This window comes from Perna viridis, chromosome 13, assembly GCF_037379345.1.
Source record: "Perna viridis isolate PV_CMFRI_1.1 ecotype Kerala chromosome 13, ASM3737934v1, whole genome shotgun sequence".
NCBI classification, from domain to species: domain Eukaryota; kingdom Metazoa; phylum Mollusca; class Bivalvia; order Mytilida; family Mytilidae; genus Perna; species Perna viridis.
This window is the reverse complement of record NC_142457.1, coordinates 14,823,255-14,848,778: the sequence shown is the minus strand read 5'-3', so window position 1 is coordinate 14,848,778 and position 25,524 is coordinate 14,823,255. Positions and strand designations below refer to the sequence as shown.

General features: G+C 32.5%; 1 protein-coding gene across 2 annotated transcripts; it reads right to left on the bottom strand.

The window, feature by feature from the left end:
• Positions 1-17,715: 17,715 nt before the first annotated feature.
• On the bottom strand, positions 17,716-21,277 carry LOC148599703 (uncharacterized). 2 transcript variants are annotated; one of them, XM_088558433.1, is made up of 3 exons: positions 21,184-21,277; positions 20,058-20,353; positions 17,716-17,825 (listed from the first exon to the last, which is right to left on the bottom strand). In XM_088558433.1, coding segments are annotated over exons 2-3 (297 nt in total). In that variant the 5' UTR covers position 20,353; positions 21,184-21,277; the 3' UTR covers positions 17,716-17,823. The 2 variants fall into 2 exon arrangements, with proteins under 2 accessions (XP_088414559.1, XP_088414558.1); XM_088558432.1 differs by lacking the exon at positions 17,716-17,825 and adding an exon at positions 19,184-19,333.
• Between the last annotated feature and the right edge of the window lie 4,247 nt (positions 21,278-25,524).

Here is a 25,524-nt window from a genome sequence, read left to right as displayed (position 1 = left end):
AACAAAAACAAAAACAAAACCAACCAAACCAAAAACAAACAAAAAAAAAAATACAAAAAAAAACAACAAGAAAGAAAACAATATCCATTTAAAAAAAGATATGAAAGGGTACATGTTTCATAGGAAAATTTTACTTCAAAAACTGTTCATCCTGTGTAAATTGAAAAGTTTTTGTTTTTGTTTTGTTTTGTTTTGTTTGTGTTAACTGAAATGGTAAAAAATGAGAGGAAGCAGTATATGGGAAGCACCAGTGGAAATATAATAATAAATGATTTGTTTCTTTTTTTATTTATTTTTTTTCGAGAATTTTCGGCATATTTTAAAAATAAACGACTTTGGATACACATACACGTATTTCCTTGGTCACTCTGTCAGCATAATGAGCTTAACAAGATATTCAAACACGACTGTGTTAGAGGGATAATATTTCATCTTCATTCTATAGTAAGATCTGTCCATCGTTCACATGGACCGTCTCGTTAGTCACAAATACTGCGGAACACTTGATTCTATCCATTTGTTGATCATCATAACATCTGAATAAATATAGGCTTAATTTTACAACATATTTTGCCAAGACGTTCCTGTGTAACTAGAAAAAAAAATAAACCGTGGCATGTCCTAGATGTGAGAAAATTACAAAATGTTAATGTTAAATTCAGTCGAAAAATAACTTCTGCGCTGCTTATATAAACACTGCAGATGAAAATTTAATCAATCATCTTAGATTCACTGTTCATTCAAAACCACGGTTAAGATGGCCTATTGTGCTCATGTGGCCTTCGTACATCTAAAGACCAGCAATTCAATTTCAACGATGTTCATCACCATTTATAACTGGGGAAAATCTGAAACATTAAGTCTTCTTTCATACAGTACTTTCTGGCGAATCGACAAAAGCAACACAACAGGTAAGGGTGATATCTTCATATTTAACAACAGAAAAAAATCAAACTTCAATAATTAAGGTCCTGTCAAGTTAAAATTTATTCGCGACTGCGCAGGTTTGTCTGTCGTCGACGCGAATATTCTGGATAAATAACGACAGTATGTGTCAAAAGCTGATTATGAACCCAACCGATACACCTGGTCCATGTTCCCAGTTTTCAGTGGAGTCAAAGTTGCTCATTTGCTTTTGTTACATTGTATGTTTGATTTCATTTACTTTATATTCTTTGTTGTGTATGTCCGTTTTCCATGTTTGGCCTTTGTCCTTGGATTACATTCTATACATTTCTGTACAGGCTTTTGAATATTTCAGTGAAGTAAAGCTAATATGTGTCAAAAGGTGATGATAAACCCTTAATAGGAAAGTTATTTTCAAACAATGTTTCTATGAAAAGAGTGTATAATAATTTTTTCATTAAATAGCGGTTGTTATGTTCTATGAAAATAACTCAATGCATAATTCTCAATTTGCAGAAACCCGGACTGGATTGGTCCGTTTCATTCCACATTTCGAATCCCCATAAACACAGAAATGTCATTCCTTGTATTGGTCTTTATTGACTAGTGCTGGATTTGGCTTCTAATTTTGATAAAATTAGTTTTTTTTTTATATTAAACAACATCATTGTGGATCTTCTTTTCGCTTCACATTGGTTCTATTTTTATTATTATGCTTCTAATGAGAGGTTCTGCTTTAACATACGCAAACACCTTACTAAAATATACATGGCATTAATCTGTGTTTTCTTGGTTTTTTGTTTTTGTTACAAAGCTTATCATCATTAAATGAAATTAATTAAATAACTTGGCATTCTATTATCCGATGTTTCTAGATTTAGCCAACATTATTTAATGAATACTAAAGAAGGTTAAGGAACTGGTAAAGCAGTCATTGAATGATCATTGATTCCGCTCTATGATTTCTTAGTTTAGATTATTTTTGGTAATATTCAATATCCAAAATACAGCGTAAATGACATACCAAATAACCTTTATTATGTTTTATTACGTATTATTTGATTGCAGCCTTTTTGTCCATATGAAGTTTCTTACTCTCCCTATTCCACATTTCCTTTTTTTATCCCCATTTCCATATCTCAGAAGACTCTTCACGCTCATCATATACGCAATGAACACGATGTATGCAAGATATAAAAATGATTTGACATTTAATTAATACAATATTTTTGTACATTCATGATTAAATTAAAATTTACTTTATTATCAATGTGAGATTATTATTTCCGATAAAATTGAAAATTTAGGTACCAGTCCATATAAAATTAAGACACTGGCTATGGTAAAGGGATTCATGTTGTAGAAAATCCCATGCATCACATATTGCTTACATATGCTATAATTTTGTATTTAGATCTGTACTTTTGAGAAAATTGCGTTTTAATACCCTACTAAAATCGACCAAATCAAACTAAATCAAGAACGATAACTCTTGCAAAGTGCTTAGGTTTCACTAACCACTTCCGGGTCAAATGGCCACGCCCTATGTAGTACCAAAAACACACTGAACCTAGAGATATGCATTGTAAGTGCATTATTTGTGTGTATTATGATTAAAAGTAGTCAAAATAAAGCTGAAAATGTGTACTTTAAAATCATATACAAAAGTGTATGAATATTGTTTACATGTGTGAGTAATTTGCCTCCATGCTGTCAATTAGCAGAACAGGTAAAAATGTGGATTTTCAGTATTATTTATTCAAGTAAATTTTGTGGAGAATTTCTACAATCATCGTACCATTAGCATAATGATTTTGGAAGCCTTATTTTCCAAGCTTTGCAACGGTATGCAACTTTAAGATGTCTGGGAATTCACAGTGAAACTTTGAAAATTACTTTTTAACATGTACAGTAATGGAAACGTTAGAAGTGGTTAGTGAGACCTTATTTCATATACAGTCGATATAAATTTTATCTCAAAAGTGCAACCCTTAAATGAAAAACTAAGACTGACTATATGCAACTGATTCTAAATAGGAAGTAGAAGTAAAGTTGTTGGGTATTTTAAATGCATGAATAGACGGTTTTTTTCTGATTTTTATAAAGAATGCTACATAATATCCGAGCTTATTATATTTGGGGATCAGACTAATATACATTATGTGAATGGTTAATTGGACACAACAATAGGAGCAATGGAGCATTGTTGCACTTTGGTTATCTAATCTACATAAACAAACTATTATATTGAACACCACACAATATGTTTCAGCATTATTTTTGTGTACTTTTTGAAATGCAAAGGACAATCATAAATTAAGTTATTAACTATTTAAAATTATGTATTGATAAATGTATTATATGTTATTACGGCTTAAGACAGGGTATGAAATGTCACATTCACGGCTGATGATTTACATTCACGGCTACAGTCGTATACATATGGGTATGTTCCCGGCTTATTATCAAATCAGAATTCCTACATTTTCAAGTGAGCTATATTTATTTGTACTAATAATATCTATTAAAGGTCATTTTTTTTCATGTATACCAAATGTTTCCAGACGTAATAGTACACATGTATTGATATTTTGCAGGCCGTAAAATGACCTAATCCGCTTAGTTGCGTGTTTCGCAATAACATGAGTCCTTAATTAACAAAAGCACAAAACGACAAGATAGTATTCCAGCGTCTACAGTAGGTAGTTAGCACATGTCCCTAGGTGACTTCCTACTTCAGAAGCCGACAGAAAAAATGTCAGGTTAACATTACTGTTGGAAAACTCGCCACTCGTTTCTGCGAATTACTATGTGATACAAATAAATGTCTATCATTTTGTAAGAAAATACATCTACTGGTTTAATATATTACAAAATTATAGAGAAAATGGAATAAAATATTTTTTCTCTCGTCTCTATTGTGTCATTAACTATCATATATAGAAAAATAAGTATAAAAAGTGTGGGTAGTAAGTCTTTTGTGAATGATTGTCCAATTCTATTCAGAAAACAAAACCTATATGCATTAGGCACCAGTTCATATATACATCAGACACCTGCCTTTTGGTGGAAGTGATTGAAGGAGCAGACATATCCATTTAAATAGACATTGGTTGTTTTCGTTTTATATTCTATTGTTTTATGTTACAAAAGACCTTTCTGTAAACAAAAAAAAAAAAAAAAAAAAAAAAAAAAACTGCAAGAGCAGCAGACCATCATCTCCCATTCAAATCAACTTATTCAAGAACTATAACTTATGCGAAGTGGCAATTAGAAACATGATCTAAGGATTTTTCATTTCAAGATTATTTCAACCAAGTGACAAAATAAAATCTGGTTTTTTTTGTAGGTGTTTGTCTGTTTCTGAATTAGAAATAAAAGATAATTTGTTGGTTTAAGAGATGAATTAATTCCTTACTGTTTGCTTTTTATAACGACTGCAACTTAATTGTTTACCATATCATAGTTTTCCGCTTTTCTTTTGTATACGCTGGCTATGATATTTTATGGGCAATTCGGTGCATATTTTGAGAAAAGCAGAGGACGATAACCCTACCGCTGTTCCTGGTCCATGCCCCCATTTGTAGTGGTACATTTACTTTTGTTTTTGTTTATGTTCATATTATTGAAAATTTCATTTGTGTGTGTGTGATTGTTTGTTTTTTTTTCTGTATTTTCTTTGACCTTTGAATATGTTTTTTTTAATATCCAATCGAATCTTAATTCCCTATGTAGTTATTTTATTACCATTAATATTAATTGACGATCGAGTTCATCCATTCACGCAACATTCAAACCACCCTTCCGAAGTCTCCTCTTTCCCTCCGTTTTCAAATTTTTGAAGTCCCATAAAACAGTTATATTCATAAAAGCCCAAATTCATTGCTTGCTTTCTTTTATAACTTTAGTGTTTAATTCAGTGAAATATGGAACACAGTCACATGTTTAAATGATATAACACCAAATCCGCATATGGAATAGAACACTGCTTTCTGAACACCGCCGTCACTTTCACCTTACTGTTTAAAAGAATGAGACATTATTTTTTCTACCAGCCATGTCACAGTCGTTTCGACAAAACGTTGTAATTGGACTTTCTATTTTAGTCTGATATTGCTACTTTTATGCGGACTTGTTTTTGACTAATGCCTAGATGTTATCAGTTCGGTAAGTGTGATAAATACCCTTTTTATTTAGTATTACGACCACAGCACATTTTAGCAAGAAATGAAATAAAAAAAACAACAAAAAAACAACAACAAAAAAACAACAAAAAAACAAAACAAAACAAAACAAAACAAAAAAAAAAAGGGATTCGTTGCCAATTTACAATTATCTGCTCTCAAAATGGATAGCGATATTGCTTGTACCTTGATAAAATAAACAGAATTTTAAAGAACCAACAGTATTGATGTAACATTTTAACCAACATTTATTGATTTGTTTCAAAATAACATTTAATATATAATTCATCACCGTCTAAAAAAATGTATAACGGTGCCATTTCAGTATAGCCCCTTTTATCAGCACTTGACTGCTATCGTCAATAGTGCTGAAGCCGTATATGCCTAAATCAAGATTTCGGGCTTATAACAATAGCAAAACTTAATAGGCCATGTCATACTTCAGAGTATTTGAATTCTACAATATTTCAACTATCAATACTTACTGAATTCACTACAATTATGGTTATTTTTTCATGTTAATTGTCTTTGTAAATGTTCATGAAAGTTTGTGTTGCTTATTTTTATTTTCTTGTTTATAAATCCTGTTTGATTTACGTAGATATTAAAAAAAAGAAAAGAAAAACTAATACCAAACTACGTCTTACCAAAATGAAGTTAACTAGGAAGAAGGTAACCCATCTTGTCCTACTTTCCTTATTTCATTACCAAAATATAAATGTCGTGTATTATCATTATATCAGCAAATTGAATCACATATGCCGATTTCCTGTTGTAGTCACGTTTTAAATGAAAATCAAGATAAAGCAATAATTACATTTTTTGCAGCACTCTGCCATTTAAGTTACATGATTAATAACAAATTGTTTCCTTTGATTTCAAATTGAAGTAGTCTCTTGTAAAGAATAAGAACTTAAAAGATGCTTACACGTTTCATTTCACATACAGAAATATTGATGATGTATTGTCCATTAACAACCTTTTTGGTGAAAATATATACCAGTGATCTAGATAATGGAAACAGAAACAGCTTTTTCAGCATCTTTTTTTCGACACACATCTCAAATTCAACAAAAGTGGTCATCTCAGCACTAATATTATGTTAAAAGAGACTATTTAAATATCAAAATTACAGCCATATATCTTTATCTCATGTGGAATGACTAATAGTTGACAAGCGATTCGCTACGCTAGAGCAAGTACTAACTATCCTAATTCCCTTGAATGTCATACGTATCTAAGTAACAGACTCCTGAATAAGGGGTCTGAGAAAATGCGTTTTAATAGATCTTTTAACATTTTAAATATCAAATTGTGGTTAAAAAATACCCAATTGCTTTTTCATGAATCAATGAGTAATGATTTTTTTTTGTAAATTATTCTCTTTGATGATATGTCAACTTATTTACAAATTCTGACACTATACCATACATAAGGTATTTATTCATTACCGCTATGTCTACGCCGCAAAGGAAGAGCGCTGTAAAATCCAGATTCAAGCCATCATTTTGATTGAAGTACCTGTAAAAGTCAGGACCAGCTGTTCCAGTGATGTAATATCTATGTTTTCCAGACATATTCCAGACATGAAATTATTATGGATTGGATTATTGTTCGGTAATTTCGTTGTTACCCGTTTTGTTCTTAATACTCCATCGAAACGTGACACAATTAGATTGATATCGTTTGGTTTTTAACAGAAGCTGAGCAAAACTGTTAATTGCTTTCGAGCTAGTGAAGATATGACTGTTATTATTTTTTTTTTTTTTTGTTTATACAGAAATAACATCATTCACGTGGACACATTGAATAACCTTGGTTTAAAAAATATCAGTCTTAAAGAAAGTTTTATTCGACTATGCGCACTATTAGAACAATAAAAAAAGACAATCAAAAAATAATAAACTAAAAAAACCAAGATGATTTCCCATAGCATTTTGGTAAATTGAGTAATAATTCAATTGAAGTGCACTGAAAATGATAATTAAAGGGTCAGATAACTCTATCAAATACGTCTGTATTGTCTTGAAAATTACTTTGGCAAATCCGGTTGTACAGAGATCAAATAATAGTCATTTCTAGTAAAAACAGCATCCTTGAGTGAAATAACATTATCAAGTTTTTAGGGTTTTGACACGGATGTTGCTATTTTTTTTATTATGCCTAATTCATACAAAAACTGACTATGAAGAATTCATTTATGTTTGTCATCCTGAGATAACACAGTATTATAATAATGTAAAAAGTTCTTATCAGAAGAAGTGGGAGTGTTAAGACTGTCTTAAAATATATTGTAATTTAATATATTCTCTTGTGTCTTTCTCAACTTCAATTCTATTTTAGCCTTGTACAGACTTTTTTTTATTTATATATATTTGTTTTATCTTTCGAAGCATTTGCTTTAATCATCACTACAAAAGTTTGAGATTGTCTTCACAATTTGAATGGCCGATATGAAGTTTCTATCTCACAATTTTACCTTTTCAAGTCTCGCATTACCTATCCTTAAATATATTGTCTTAGTACATGCATCTGTTGGTAGGTGCAAACTAACAATAGTTGATGGGGAAGCCCACTCTTCGGGTTACCCAACTGAAGGCCTGAGTCTGAGTATGTCGTACTAGTGTCTGGCCTAATTTTGGAAAATTCTACTTATTACACAAAATCTATGTTGAAGATATATGCATTTAAATTTCACATCTTTATAGTATTTTCTCGATTACAGTCTTTAATACCTCCATCAGCGTTTTAAAGCCTTAAATTTACAGAAAGATACCTTTAATTTCATTTGAAATCTAGATCTTCAAGTATAGTTTTGATACGCTGTTACCTTTTCGCTATATTATATCAAGTTCAAGATAAAATGTTATTACGCATTTACATTCATATTTGGTATTGTTTATGTTTTATTATCTCTCAGATGAATGCAAACGTATTTGTCTATTTTGGGGTTTCTTTTTATCTGCATTATTTAAAACATAATAGTTTGTTTAAATGAATGATATCGACCAAATGTGCATTGTTTCATGGGACCCTTTGTAACTCTGTTTGGGTACTACATTATTGTTGCTGAACTTTTATCCGCTAAATGACGTGAAACAATGGTGGAGCATAATATACTTACCCCTCCTTCCCCTTCCGATTTTTTGTTGGTGACTTAAATTCCCAACGATGCTAGACCCTTCTATAAGTTTACGTTATCTTCTCAGTATCAATTTGATTCGATGGAGCAATGTAGAGAATAGAGTCGTCACGTTCAGAGACGTTGTATATATATAAAGTCTGAAAAATTCCCAACGATGTTAAAACTGTCACATCTATGGCAACACCGGCTGCACAAAGTCCAGCGCCCTAGACCATTCGGCCACCTAGGCTATGAAATATAGCTTTCGCTGGCCGGGTTATTCCTCCTCGTAGGATTAATATAGGGCTGTAACTTAGTACACGATGTATGGTGGTACGGGGCAGTTCATTTAGATGTTAATATGTAGGATAGAGGATCAAATTAATGATGCATGTCACAACAAATCAATATTATACAATGTCTCAGAATGTGATGACTCTATTTGGTACACTGCTCCATCGGATCAAATTGATACAGGGAAGTTATATAAACGTATAGAAAGGTCTGAAAAATTCCCAACGATCTTAGAACTGTCAAATTTGCGATGCAAATTTTTGGTCGTTCCCTCCGTGGGACTCGAACTCGTACTGCTGTGACATCTATGGCAACACCGCCTGCAAAAAGTCCAGCGCCCTAGACCACTCGGCCAGCTAGGTTATAAAATATAGCTTTCGCTGACCGGGTCATTCCTCCTCGTAGGATTAATCTAGGGCTGTAACTTAGTACACGATGTATGGTGGTACGGGACAGTTCATTTAGATGTTAATATGTAGGATAGAGGATCAAATTAATGATGCATGTATAGAGTGGCCTAGGGCGCTGGACTTTGTGAAAGCGGTGTTGCCGTAGATGTCACAGCAGTACGAGTTCTGAGACTATATATATATGTGTGTTTGTGTGTGTGTGTGTGTGTGTGTGTGTGTGTGTGTGTACTTTGGTGAATAGGTAGTACCGAGGTAATTCATAGAAATACACACTCACGTACCGAGGTCAACAAAATTATCGAGGTTAATTTTTCGTAACCACGATATGCAAACCTCATTTTGTTAATTGGAAGTTTGCGCTGTCCACGTGGCCGGAGTTTCGCGAGTATACTCATGACCTGCAATTAAATATTCATCTGTAGCAAAAAGGTAAATTATACAGGATGCAAGCTACTTTAGACGAAAATGGAGTAGTGACTTCCTTTTCATAGAGACACCAAGGAGAAATGAGTAGGGGTCAAAAGGTAGTCCAAAATAATTACACGGTGCATCTTGTTTTTGGGAGGCTAAATGTTATTTTTGCTTGATTGAGACAAAGTGAGGCATAAACATCATTTTAACAAAATGCCTCATCAAACATGATATTCTGGATCAGTCAGGGAGAAGTGAAATTAGTTTATTAACTGCATGTGTACTATTAGTTCTACATGTATGACATAAAACCACACACAATTTTTGTGTACATGCAGGGATCTCCATGGATCAAAATGAACACATGGCTCACTCTCCTGTTGGACAAATTTTCATCTAGCGCGTCTTCTTTCACACAGAAAATAATTTGCCAAAGAAAGTATGATGAGGTTGAATGTGACATATTTAATAGCACAGGCTACAACATAGAAATCAACTATGGTAAACATTTCTGTCTATATTATCTAATTCAATTATCCCTAGGTCAAGTTTTCTCTTCCCCAGGAATGGTAGGTCCACAGGGCTAGAGAAGTTATATCACTTACAGGTGTGGTAATTTTGTAGATACCATTAAAATGTTCTTTATAATATAACCACAAGAACGTAGATGATCATATGTATTTTTTGTCCAAATTAGTGTCATTAAACAATCGGTCCATCACCCTTTCAAAAAGTTAAGCAAATTGGATTGCTTTTCTGTGATCGATAAATGCTGAGATCGTTAAAACATTGTTGTATAAATATAAGATTGTCTTACTCCCTCTTCTATCACATCAGTCTTTGTTAAATTTGATCCACAATAAGTGGTTGTTTGAACCCTACACTACTGTCAACCAGACCTTATTTTTTCTACTCTACACAACTTGTGCTGATTTCAATTGTCACCTAAATGAATTGAAGTTCTTTGAAGCACATTTCTGAACGTCAGTAACCAAATATTTAGGATTAAATGTAACTCAGCAAAATTTGGTCACAAATCATACATGTATTTTCTTATTGCCAGAGATAAAATATAAAATCTGTATAGTACACTGTATCAACCGTGAGACTTCTATATAACCAAGCTAACAGTAATATATGCAGAGATAAAAAAATAGTCGGCCAGCCAGAGACAGAGCTGGCTAATTTTAGGAAAAATTTATACAGCCGTATAGTAAATATGTTGATAAATTATATTCAGGACTGGCTTGAATTTGAGTTACGTTTTCAACCCTATATAGTTTACAATTAGGTTTAAAGGTCATGGTTCTCACTAGGATATTTATATGATGAGTCCTGGGACTTATCACTTTTTGGAAATGTGAGTCCCAGATGAACTTTGTGGGTCCCACCCTATTCCCTGGTTTTAATCCATTTTGAATGCTACATGTGTTACTTTAATGGTTACATCAGTACGTATTCTAAATACATGTATGTACAATCATATAAAACCATATCTCACTGCAATTATGCATGTCATCCATATCAAATTATATAGAGTAAACTCAGCATCTTTTTTTATTTGAAAACAAACTTATTCTGTTTGCTGGCTTCATGACATTACTCCTTGTATAATATGTACTTAGTTACATGTACATGTCCATGTATTGTTGGTCATGCACCTCACAGTACAGTTAAGGCTTCAAAGCCAGTTCATGATCATGCGAATTCTAGTCTTGTGACCTAATAAATTGTTACACAAACAGCTTTCTGCATTGTTGATTTATATGTATGGCTTTAATTTCTTTTTCACACTGAATCTTAATACATGTACATGTATATTAAAATATAAGTTAAGACACTTCATTTAATTATAAAGACACTCCTGATACTTCAGTACATATACATGTAATAAATCTTTTCCTTTTAATATGAAGATATTAAATGTTTCAACAAAATATTGCAACATTCCTTTCGTCAAATAATTTGAAATTGGACTTAAAACATTAGTTTTAATAAATTTGGCTTCTGTCTAATCAAGTTGTTAACCCTAGCCATAAAATCACCATTACTGTGTAAAAATCTATCAGCTAGACTGACCCCAACTGGGACTAGGTCTAATTCTGATGCAGTTTCCACAAATACGAGAATACAATTAATTCCCCTTGGTTTTTGTTGTATATGAATATAGTTCCAACTTTGGTAGTAATTACCCTCCACATTTTTTTCATATTTTTACTGGAAATTTATTTGCTGAAGTTTTGCCTCAAATTGGAAGAAAGTAGATTAAAATCACTTGGGATTTTTTTTTCTTCAATCAATTCTGACTAATAGTTGTGATTTGGTTCTATGGAAGAAGGTTAAAATTTGGGACTTTTAACTCAGTTCATTTGTCATGTTTACCCCATGTCCGGGTTATATGTATTCATTTCAGAAAATGATGGTAAAATTTTCTACAATTTATATATAAAATCCTGTTTGTACATATCATTAGGCCAGAAAAGTTTTATTCAGTTTGCGTTGGTGGACTTTTTTATATCTGTAGTCTTGTGCCTAGTAAGGGGGTTGCCTGGGTATCAGAAATTTTATTTGCTAGTGTTTGCTGGGGGTAATTTGATGTTCATTTTCAAGAATTCAGTAAATCTGCATGAAATATGAAGATTTTGGCCCTTTATTCTCAATTTTTTGAGATTAAAATAAAAAATATGGTTTCTATGGGATTTTCCTTTGAAATTGCACTGTTGCTAGGGTGCTAGGTATGAAATATAGACCAGTGTGGAAAATATTGTACAGCTTTGTGTTTTTCTCCTCGAACTATACACTAGGAACATCAAATCAACAAAAAAACATACTTTATGAACAAGATTTAGGCAGAAATCTAACAATTTAGTGCAATTTTTATGAACCCAGTCAATGAAATATGACAAAATCAGGGGTTTTCACAGCCTTGTCTTAGGCTCTAAAAAATCACAGATATGTGTTTTAATGGTTTGAATCCTTTGTATTTGCTAGTAAATAATATAAATAATGTGGAAAAAACCTTATATATTCATTTCATTGATATTCAAGCATCTAATGTAAGCCACGACATGTACTGTCGAACCTCGTTAAGTCGAAGTCGGAGGGACCACGCAAAAATGTTCGAGTTATCCGATGTTTGAGTAATCCGAGGTCGAGTAGTTTGGTCAATGATTGTATCTGTATTTACATCATTTTTTTGTGCTTGTACATGTACTTGAAATACTGAACAGCACCGAGTGTTTTAGTGAAATTTCCTTTTTATTTTTTTCTACACCGAAAACGCCATAGTTTATAACATGCTGCTTTGTTTGATTCACAATCAGGAGTATCGTCAAACCATGTGCTCTACATTATTACGAGAAAATTTCAAATTTACTAGCGAAACGAAAATAGTCGTTGGAATACCCTTACTATCATATGTCTGTTGTTTCATTAAATAGTCAGATCCCATTACAATTCTTCTGTATTTGTTAAAAAAAAATTATCAAAATGTCCGATATCACTGTAAGTGCAAATTCCGACGTGTTATCAATGCAATCCATTTCTTTTAGCAACACACGCAATTTTAAATTAATTAAATAAACAAATCCAACCATAAAGATTGTCAACAATTTAATTTTAAAAGCCATGCTAATCGTTGTAAAAACACACTTTGATCATGGTTTGTAATGAAGCAATCAGTTTTCCGACCAATTAGTTGACTTCGAGACATCAGTGTAAATTAACCTCGAAGTCCTATCGAGGGGACTGATTGATTACCTCGGGGTATCCGAGGTTTCGATTCATTCAAGTTTGAGTCATCCGAGGTTTCGATTCATCCAAGTTCGAGTCATTCAATGTGAAATTGTATTGGAGTAAGGGGAGTTTCAGAACAGATTTGGTTGTGGTGAAGTAAATCTGGCCCTTCTTAATTTCATCATGTGTAAATAACTTTGTAAACATCTGGTTGTTCGGTTGTCACAAAAATGTTGAACAAACAGTTTTTCCACAACTTTTTGGATACATGTACATGTACATATAATGATTTTTAAATAAATTATTTATGATGCAACTGATATTGTGAGGACCCGTCCAGCCGACGCACGATGTTTTAAGTTGGTGGGTCCAACAAGTTTTTCTTGCATCCAGGATGCGTGTATGTGCCTTATCGAGAACCCTGAGAGGTGTGAAATAGGGTATGCGGTATAGGGTAGACTATACATGTATATGTTTTAAGCAAATTAAATGGCAGTATCATCAACTGGGTCCTGCATACTTATGGGCAGAAAAAGCATCAATATCCAGTTTGCAAATGTAAAATTAGGAAATTAAAACACTCTAATGACAGCTTAATTTTCATATACTTTGAAAACACGAATGACAACCAGTCTAAGGAAACATTAGCTACATGTAGCTTCGATGATTTAGTGGTTGCACCAATTTTTGTGAAAACTTTGGAATATAGATTATCGCTATTGATGGTAGTTCCCTTTTCAGTTGAAATAAAATTCTGAATTTCGGATTCTAGTTTTTAGATTGTTATCATAAGAAAGGGAGGGTATCCTAGGATTGCACAATAGCTCTTCATATGAAACTTTGTTGAATTAATAGAAGCTTTTTTATACATGTATATACTTTTTGTCAAACCACAATCAGAGATGTATCAAGTTTAATTTTTATGTCCATATTTGCCCCATTTGTTCAGGGTCTGACTTCTGCGGTTGTACATGTACATGTACCTATTTGCAGTCTGTGAAGCATTTTTTTTTCATCCTGATAGTGCAACAGTAAATCTTCTTGGTGTCTTCACAGTAAGCCTTTCAGTTCACAGACCCAAAATACTTTTTTTATTATACTTATATAGTGACTTTGCCTGTAGTAGGTAATTTTACATGCATCCCACCACAAGCTTTGAGTCTTCAACTCTTGGACTGTGAACTGCTTAAGGGTGATGGCTGTTTCCTGTAGTCAATCATTTACAGTACTAAATTCAATGTCTGAAAATCTGACTTGCTCGCAATTTGACAGCTTCTTGTTTGTATCTAACCTTGCGGGACAGCAATTGACTATATAGGTTATCAATAATTTATGCATAAGGCTACAGCTGAGAGGTGCTATTGGCGCAGATAGGTCTCCCTTTTGAGAACATTGAACAACATCACAGCAGTAGATGTTGCAGCACATATTGTCAACAGGAACAAAATTAGTAATTTAAGCAAAATACATAACTTTACAACACCCGTAGCCAGGGGGGTTCATAAGTTTGGCAAGATTCCCCTCCCTTTAAAACATAATTAAACTCTATTCCTGAACTTATACATATATTTAACATTTATTTGGTATCTATATAATAAATTTTGGTGATTAAAGATTAGCTATTTGTCGATTTTGTGTTTGTTTACTTTGTCAGTTCGAAGAGTAGGACATATTTGTCCTATATGCAAGATAAAGAAACTAAAAGATAAGCTCAATATTTTAACAAAATAATATGAAAAAAAAACAAAAAAAAACGTTACTTTGGCGAGAAACGTTCAACAGCAATGATGCAGAAAATAATTCTTTTTGATCTTTGTACGTAAAAGTACAAGTATTATATTATATGAGATGCAGCCGATGAGCTTACCCCCCCCCCCCCCGAAAAAAAAAAGAAAAAAACATAAGAAAGATGGTAGAGAGGCAGACTTGTACATATGCATGTATTCGGTATTTTATGCCTTGAATATTTTTCATATGTGTGAAAATTGTATACACGCTCAATCGATACTTTGCATAATAGACAATAATATCAAATGCCTAAATCAAGTTTTAAGATTGATATTTGGAATAGTCATAACTATTTAATAGATATATCTTGCTATAAACGTAATCATTCATGTATTATTAAAAATAAGTTGACAATGCATATATTAATATGTTTCCTCTCGATGCAGCTATTTGCTTATTCAATTTCAAAATGTGTTGGTCATTGTTGTAAACATCAGATTATTATTTTATATTATTCTATAACATTAAAATATTTTTTCAGGTATTCGCTCTGTTTATTGTTTTAAAGTACACGTTATGAAAATTCCCGAAAATTCCTATCATCTTTTTCGTAGAAAACAACAGAACTGTTTTCGCCAGCTGTTTCAAACGTTAATATCCGGAAAAAAAAACGAAGTAAACTAACAATGCTCGATAAAATGGCCCTCCAGCAAAAAAGCCTCTTCTTTCTTTCTGTGAATGGTAATTAATACTGTAATGAGTTACCTAACATATTCGAAAATATTTACCGGAAAGGGTCGATCCTATATGATTACTCTGGAAATCGTATATATATATATATATATATATATATATATATATATATATATATATATATATATATATATATATATATATATGAGAATTACAATGACTCCTTTATAAAATAGTTACGCGACTCAAATTTAGGTTCTGTCCGTCGATCTGTCTGCTTTATTAAGGTGCTTGGTAAACGGTAGCTCATATTTTGTCACCAAAAAGATTCAAATTCTTAGGATGCTTATTGCAAATCAATAATCCCCAACGGATACAAAAGACAATAATGAGACATTATAAACACATATCCATGATTACTTCAGTAATGTTTAACGTAAATGTCATTAAAAAATATATATTTTCATTAAAATCTGGTAATATTCTTTATGTCCTTGCGAGCCTGACGCCACTAGATTTGAAAATACACAATTAGTGCTTTTAAAAATGATGTCCTAGAAAATCGGTATATGCGTTTCTATAATAAGTAAAAGTAGTAGCATACTGAACAATTAATTACTGCTTTGTTACATATAACTCTATTTTCATAAATGATACAATGCATTCTTAAACTATGACAAAAACTTATTTTTAAATAAATAATGTCGTAGATTTTGAGTAGGATTATAGTTTTGATCTTTGTAATATGTTATCGAATTTTACTTCAAGCCAGAGAATTGAGGTGTAACGACAAACATAATTATCACATTCAATCACAAATCTCGCAATACGGCGTATGATATAATATGTAGTAAAAGAAGTTCAAACCGTTTATTTTCCAAAGTATGATCTGCTACATATCTAAAATTATTTCACTGATATAGTCCGAATTAGATAATCGGAAATTTCAGACCTGTTGTCATCCAGCTTAAAATTGCTAACGTAGATATATGTACTTATCTGTCGCATTGCCTCCATGTTCTTTGTAAAGTGTAACGATTTTGACACCTTTGTTTTGTATGTTAATGTTGTATTTTGTATTTTTATTGTTGACAAAATGAAAACAAACAAAAGATGAGCAATTGAAGCACATCTAATTATTTGTTTAAGATCCTCAAAATCCTTATGATCATGATCAGAATATCTCCTTGGCTGTATGATTGGAGTGTGACTAAATACTTTTCACAGTATATCCATACACTTATCAGATTCTTCATTGTAATGTATAAATGCTACAGTGTTTGTTTTCCACAATATTTGAAGGTCAAACTTATACATGCTGTATTTTTATATCTGGGCCGAATTTGAGTAAGCTGTTTACATTTAGATCTCAGATTAAATGTAAATCAATTTAGAAAAAAAATATTGACAAAGAGCGCCTCAATGGGGTAAACTTCCTTTTTTCCTAAATTTAAAAGCGTCATTTTCCCATTCCCCTTCCACAATTCCTCATGTGTTCTTCCCCACATGTTCTTTTCAACATCGCTCTGTGCGTCATAAACATTGATATTGTTTGCTGAAAAAAGTACTATGATTACTTTTAACTTAGTTAAAATAAATATTTTATGGTTTTAATGAAACTTGTTTATGTTCAGTGTGTGGTAAGTTGATGTCAATGTCCATTTTAAAAGACCATATTTTTGACTATATTAAACCAACTTGTCCATTCCTTGTGAGGTATAAACGTCCCATTTTCCGGTTTATGGGATGCGGTAAAAGATAAACAAAAGGGATATTGTATCACAGGATTGGGATTCCAATCCCTGAATGTGAATCGAGGAATATTTAAGTGTTAATATTATATTTCGAAATTATATTTTTTTGTATTGATTTGAACAAAATGTGTTAATATTTGATAAGATGAAAATAAATACGATGTTTTAAAAAATGTATTTTATAGGGTTTCTACAGAGGATGGTATATATTATATGACATAAAGAGATTGTTTAAGCCACTCCAAAGCTGTTTAACTTTCTAAAAAATATTGGGCTGATATCTTTAGGAACTTGAATATAAGTAAATGTCTCGAGTGCCTTAATAAAGACATGACATAACACCTAGATTTATTGTTTTATTTGAGTTGATAAAAGCCTAATGAACGTTATATACACCTATTAACTATTCATGAAAAAATGACAAAGACGTCTAAACCAATTTCTGAAAAAAATATGATTAAAATAATACCACACACTAGGAGTTTACAACGGAATTTTATAAGGAAGACCCTTTTACTGGCCATGTTGGTCGTTATTGCATTGAATTTTCTTTTCACCAGCTGGTTCTATGAACTTTCGTGATGCTCTGAAATAAGCAGATTTTATCAAACGTTCATCAATGTCATCGAATGTCATGTATGCATCGTTTCCTGGACAGTTGCAAAACGCGTTATCTATTTAGGGGAAAACTCTTCTCTATGGTATCTCAGTTAATTAAATTGACACAAGAAATATGACTGAGGCATGTAGCTTACCTTGGCCGGGTTAATTGACGAATTAAGCACGATTTAGACCTGTGATTTGTTCATTAATCATGTGCGTTTGTGTAGAGGTTTTGTTATTATTCGTTAAATCATTGACAAAGTGTTGTGTCATTAAAAAAAGTCTGCTTGAAACCTTTAAATATAATTTTTTAATTCATTCAAACATATTTTATGTGACGAAGAGAAAGTTCACTTATGTAGGTATATAAATCGGAAAAAAAAGAATGGATAAATGGATATACCTATGCCAAACAAGGGTAGTACCATAGAAAGAGTACACTTTGCTGTAAGAAGATAAGGGTATTATATTAAAAAAAAAAACAATTATGCAAGTAATACCCTATATGTAATATTTAAATTCAGGTAAGAAACATATTTGAAACATCTAAACGACGTTCACTTGCTTTCAATCCAAGCGTCATTTATTATTTAAAGAGTTATCTGCTCTTGAAGTATTCATTTCTGGTGTATTTCAATGACATTATAACCCAATTTACCCGAATTATATGGAAGAGTGATCAAGGGAACTAAGAATACAGCGGAAATCAAAAGAATGTAATCCAGGGACAAAGACCAGACATGGAAAACAGAAGAACACAATAAAGAACATAAAGTAACTAAAACAATACATACAAAGTAACAAAAGTGAGTGACCAACTTGGACTCCACATAAAACTGTGAGCATGGACCAGACGCACCGGTAGAGTAAGCGTCCTCTGATTTTGTAGAAACACCCATCGAGTTGTCCATGCATACTCAAGTCCGGAGTAGAAAAAAGAGGAAAGGAAAGCAATGAAACGTTGAACAAATCAGTTTTCATGGTAAATATGGATACACCATAACGATCAAGGAGTTCACGATGACGACCATAAAACGTCTGTAGTGATTACTTCAATTTTGAAGAAAATTAACACTGTTCCAGAAGCCTGATAGCGCGATACAAAAAGCCCGCATATTGACGGCAAGATCTTGCATAACGTACATTTGTATGAGTTGTAATATGAAAATTTAATAAGCAAGTTCTTTGGGGTAGATGCAATGTATCAAATCTCCGAAACTTGGATTGTTTAACTATTACACGTCATCTATATAGCGGCAACTGAGATTGAAGGATCCAGCCAAATGATATTCTTCTTGTCGGATCAGACGTATCTTTGTCAATACACCACACTATTCTAGATCTATGGCAACTCAACTTTCTTTATTTCACTTGCAAAAAGGCTTTAATGATATACAAAGACATACACAACAAAGAACATAAATTAACTAAAATCATTTTTTCAACCTTAATATGTATTTAGTAATTAAGATTCTCTCCACCATTAATAAACTGAAAGAAAAAGGCACATAGATCAATGCAAAATGTCTGTATTAATTCAGGAATAGAGTTGTTTTTTTTAATTTGTTAATATAACATATTTGAGCCAAAAAAAAAAAATTGAAAGACAACACGCAAATAGTTAAATGTCTGTAGGTACTGTAATGCATTACAAGAGAGTAACACTGCAAAAGAAAGGGTATCTCAGTATCTCACCGTCATATTTGACTGATATTTTGTTGTTCAAAATACTCAGTATATAATAAATATTTCAAGAAAATTCACATCAACTTGAGTAGCTGTCTTTGTAAGAATGATGCAAAATCTGGAAGATGTGATACAGCCCCACAAAACAACATATTTCAATTTTTGTAATAAAGCTTTTTTTTTGTGGATCTACACTTTGAAATGTGTAATTATTCCTTAAATGTGTCTGCCCTTAGGGGATAATCAACATTGAAAATCAAATAGATTTTATCGTATTTGAGTGTCATTCACAGAGTTATCTCCCTTACTTCTAAAATCTACAGTGAATTCTATATATGTTTTATCTCCTAAACACGGGTTATATGAAAAACTGAATTTTAATTTCTCTTTACTTTGGTAATTCAAGCTAAATATCAAAAATGAAAATGTGTAGACTTTTTGCCCATGAATGACATTTTGCATCATTCTTAGTTCGAGTGTTACTTAATTTCTAAAGTAGTGTATATTTCGTTTATTATTGTTTACTTACATGGTTTCTTATATCCATATCCACCGTAACCACTGGCTCCATATCCATATCCTCCAAGTCCACCAACAGCACCACCATAACCATATCCAAGACCTCCAACTAGTCCATATCCTCCGCCGAGTCCTCCTCCAAGACCGTAACCATATCCCCCGAAAACTTGATTTTCAAGCCCCTTAGAAAATTGTTGCCTTTCGAAGTAGTTACGAAGGATATATCCTGGAGTGTATCCTTGTCGGCCATATTCGGCGGCAGCGAAGCTGAGCAAAGCGGTGAGGAAAACTAGAGTTGTCTTCATTCTGTAAAAAATAATATATGGTTTCCAATAATAACTGTTTGTGCTTGGAGTTGCAATCAAAGATACAATTGCCTAGAGTTTGTCACTTTGGTGATTTATCTATTACCCTTTTTTTAATATTCTTCAAATCTTCTTCTTTGGGTTTCAGCATTAGTTTCAGAAGAATCAACATTTTTTTAACTGTAGTATAGACAGTAACTTAAGGAGGTAGACCTAGGGTAAAGGTGTAGTATAGACAGTAACTTAAGGAGGTAGACCTAGGATAAGGGATGTAAATCTTACACATTTTATACAATTTCATGTAAACATCAAAGTAACTGAATGATTTTATTCTTTTTCGAAGGAAAATTTGAAATATTTTGGTGAAATTTAAAATGTTAGAAGCATATCATTTATTTCAAGAGTTATGTCGCTTTGCCTAGGTCTACATCCTTAAATTGACCAGGGATTCCGATTGTATCGGTGGTAAACGTATTTTAATTAATTGAGTATACAGTATATAGTCTAACACAAACGAAAGTCACCTGAGAGATGAAAACTGCAAGAAAATGCCAAATAATATGTTTTTGAATAACATTTTTAAAAAAGGCTATCAAAACAAAAACAGTAGTTGTATTACATAAAACCACTTAAAATTATGCATTCAAGAAGCAGGCGTAATGTTTGCCCGTTATATTCATAAACGACAATGACAGCCATTGAAAAATAAGTCTTTGCCATAAAACATGAAGCAGGGAAGTAATAGGAAAATGCCAAATATATGACAGTATAGCAGACTTAGTATTTATCTAGTAAAGTCAATTTTCCCTTTGAAATCTGAATACCACTTACCTGTTTTATAAGCTTGGATGGTGCTATCTCTTGTAGTTCATAAATTTGGATCATATTTATACCATGTTTCGATTGTTTTGATGGATCAAATATTTTTATACATGTACATCGTAAATCAATTCACTTGAAAACTTTTTACGTATAATGATGGATTAGAGCGGTTTGCGTGTTTAGTTTTTTTTTTCTTTTTTCCCCCGTTTTTATTCTTCTAACAAATATGCTTCTGGAATAGGGTTTTGGTGCTACAAGATTAAAGTCATCATTACAGAAATTTTATGGTCGCTATCATGCACTTGGTCCATGCTCCCAGTTTTTAGTGGAGTCCGAGTTGCTCATTTTTATTTGTTATTTTGTAATTATGATTTTAGTTACTTTATGTTCTTTGTTGTGTATGTCTGTTTGCCAGGTCTGGTCTTTGTCCCTGGATTACATTCCTTTGATTACCGCTATAACCTGGGTTCCCTTGATTACCCTTTCATGTATTCAATGATGGTTTGAATATAAAATCTGAAAATAAAGTATTAACCCAACTAATTAAATTCCTAAACTTCACAAGAATCCATACAAACAAAGTTTCATAGCTGGATCTGCAAAATGTACCACCAAACCTCTTTCAAAACTGTTAACTTCTATACTCACAACTGGCAAAGACGGTCTGCAGTCCTACCACAACACTTGTTACTCCCGTAGTGGTATTAATTCAATGTGCATCCTGAAAAATTCGAAAGATCTTTTGGAGACAATCAGTTCAAGACTATTAACTGAATATAATAGCATTATAACCTATGATTTTTCAACACTGTATACTTCTATTCCCAATACTCAGTTAAAATCCTGACTTAAAAACATTATACATCGTTGTTTTTCCAAAAAAAGATGGTACACGAAGATAAAAATATACAGTTCTTGGTAGAGATTATCATATTGTGTAAGAAATAATTCCAAATCATAGTCCAACTATTCATGATGTTTCCAAAATCCTGGAATTTTTAATCGACAACATATTTGTCTAGTATGGTGGATTTTTTTTTTTCAACAAATGGTCGGCATTCTAATGAGAACAAATTGAGCTCCTTTGCTTTCTGACATATTCCTTCACTCTTATGATGCTGATTTTATAGCTGATGTGATCAGAAAGAAAGAATATCGCTTTGCTAGATCCTTCAATCTCGGTTTCCGCTATATAGACGACGTATTATCTTTAAACAATTCTTATTTCCGATATTTGATACATCGCATCTACACATAAGAACTTGAGATAAAGATACTACAGACACTGTGAAGTCAGCCTCATATCTTGACCTACACTTAGAAATCGATGGTAAAGGAAAACTATTGACCAAACGTTACGACAAACGTGATGACTTTTCATTCCGAATTGTCAATTTTCCATTCATCTGTGGCAACATCCCTTTGGCTCCTGCGTACGGAATGTTCATATCACAACTCATACTCTAACAAATAGGCTTCTAGAACAGGGTTATGTTGCTACAAGATTTATGTCATCACTACAGAAGTTTTATGGTCGTCATCATAAACTCGTGGATCGTTATGCTGTATCCATCAGCACCATGAAAACTGATTTATTCAACGTGTCATAGTTTTCCTTTCTTCGTTTGTCTACCCCGGACTTGACTTTTTATGAGCAACTAGGCGGGTGTTTCTAGAAAAGCAGAGAACGCTTACCCTACCGGTGCACCTGGTCGATGCTCCGAGTTTTTAGTGGAGTCCGAGTTGCTCATTTACTTTTGTTACTTTGTATGTATGATTTTCGTTACTTTATGTTCTTTGTTGTGTATGTCTGTTTTCCATGTCTGGTGTTTGTCCCTGGATAACATTCTTTTGATTACCGCTATAACCTTGGTTCCGTTGATTACTCTTTGTAGAGGAGATTATGTGGACTCGTGAAGCGAGTCCTGCGCCTCGCACCGCGAAGTGCTATCAACTTTTATAGTCAGTAATCAAATAAAAAAAAACTTTGACTTAAACAGTGCTTATTTGTTTAAAATTTATGAACACCCCCTGGCTACGGATGTTGTAAAGATATGTATTTCGCTTAAATTACTAATTTTGGTCCTATTGACAATGTGTGTTACAACATCTATTGCTGTGAGGTTGTTCAATGTTCTCAAAAGGGAGACCTATCTGCGGACGACAATGCACCAATAGCACCTCTCAGCTGTAGCCTTCTGCATAGATTTTATAGTCAATTGTAACGAGTCCGTGTTTCTGAATCGGAGACTGAGTAATATTACATTATGTTCAATGCTAATAGGCGCAGGACTCGCTTCGCGGGTCCACATAACCTCATCTACAAACTCCTGCCTACGATCCTGTTTACGTCGTCATCGTCTATAAATGTTTTATAATTCTTATTATAAGCATGATATATTGTTGGCCATGAAAATTATGGGTGTAAACTTTATTTTCAAACTTCATATTCAAACCATCATTAATTACATAAAATTAAGAATAAATATGGAGAAAAAAAAACAAAAAAACAAACAAACAAACCCACAAACTGCTTTAATCCATCATTTTACGTAAAAGTTACATAAATGAATTGATTGACGATGTACATGTATAAAAAATATTTGATCTATCAAAACTATCGAAACATGGTATAAATATGATCCAAATTTATGAACTACCACAGATAGCACCATCCCAGCTCACTGAACAATTAAGTCGTATTCAGATTTGAAAGGGAAAATTGACTTTACTAGATAAATACGAAGTCTGCTATACTGTCATATATTTGGCATATTCCAATTAGATTGCTGCTTTATGTTTTATTTTCAATGGCTATCATTGTAGTTTATAAATATAATTAGCAAAAATTACGCCTGATTCTTTAATACATAACTTTAAGTGGTTTAATGTAATACAAATGTTGTTTTTGTTTTCATAGCCTTTTTAAAACCATTTGTTCTAAGACATACTATTCGGCATTTTCTTGGAGTTTTCATTTCTTTGGTGATCGTCGTTTGTGTTAAACTCAAAAATCAATATTTAACTCCAATTCTAGCGTTACTATTATCATTAAGATATATTCGTCATAGATGATAAAAGTTTTCTTTATTATCAGTAGAACTTCTGAATTGTTTTGATATACATACTTAAATTATATATATATTAAATTAATTAAAATACGTTTACCACCGATAAAATCGGAATCCCTGGCCAATTTAAGGAGGTAGACCCAGGAAAAGGGATATCACTCTTGAAATCAATGATATGTTTGTATCATTCAAATTATTTCAAGCTTTCCTTTGAAACAGAATAAAATTATATATTTACTTTGATGTTTACATGAAATTGTACAAGATTATTAGATTTACGTCCCTTACCCTAGTTCTACCTCCTTAAAACCAATGCTGAAACCTAAAGAAAAAGATTTTAAGAATATTGAAAAAGGTAATAAAAAAATTACCAAATGATAAACTCTAGGCAATTGTATCTTTGATTGTCACTCCAAGCACAAACAGTTATTATTGAAAACCATAGATGGATACTATTTTTTACAGAAGGAAGACAACTGTAGTTTTCCTCACCGCCTTGCTCAGCTTCGCTGCCGCCGAATTTGGAGAAAAAGGATGCACTCCAGGATATGTCCTTCGTAACTACTTCGAAAGGCAAAAAAATTTCTAAGGGGCTTGAAAATCAAGCTTTCGGGGGATATGGTTACGGTCTTGGAAGAGGACTCAAACTTGGCGGAGGATAAGGACTCGCTGGAAGTCTTGGATATGGTTATGGTGGTGCTGTTGGTGGACTTGGAGGATATGGTGGATACGGATATGGAGCCAGTGGTTACGGTGGATATGGATATAGGAAACCATGTGAGTAAACAAGAATAAACGAAATATGCACAACTTCGGAAATTAAGTAACACTCCAGCTAAGAATCATACAAAATGTGATTCATGGGCAAAAATCCTATTTCTATTTTTTTTCATTTTTGATGTTTTGCTTGACTTGTCGCAGTGAACAGAAATTAACATTCAGATTTTCAAATAACCCGTGTTTTCTATGAGATAAAAAAATATATAGAATGCAGTGTAGATTTTATAAGTAATGGAGATAAAATCTATTGGATTTTCAATGTTGATTATCCCCTAAGAGTAGACGAATTTTAAGGAATAATTACACATTTTAAAGTATACATCCATAAAACAACTTAAATACAAAAAATGAAATTTTGCAAAATATCAGTCACATATGACGGTGAGATACATTTTCTTTTGCATTGTTATTCTCTGGTAATACATTAACGTACCGACAGGCCTTCAATTGTTTGCGTATTGTCTTTCAAATGTTTTTTGGCTCAAATATGGGGTAGATC

Coding starts and splice junctions, on each gene's coding strand:
- LOC148599703 (XM_088558432.1), bottom strand. CDS start 20,352: ATGAAGACAACTCTAGTTTTCCTCACCGCTTTGCTCAGCTTCGCTGCC.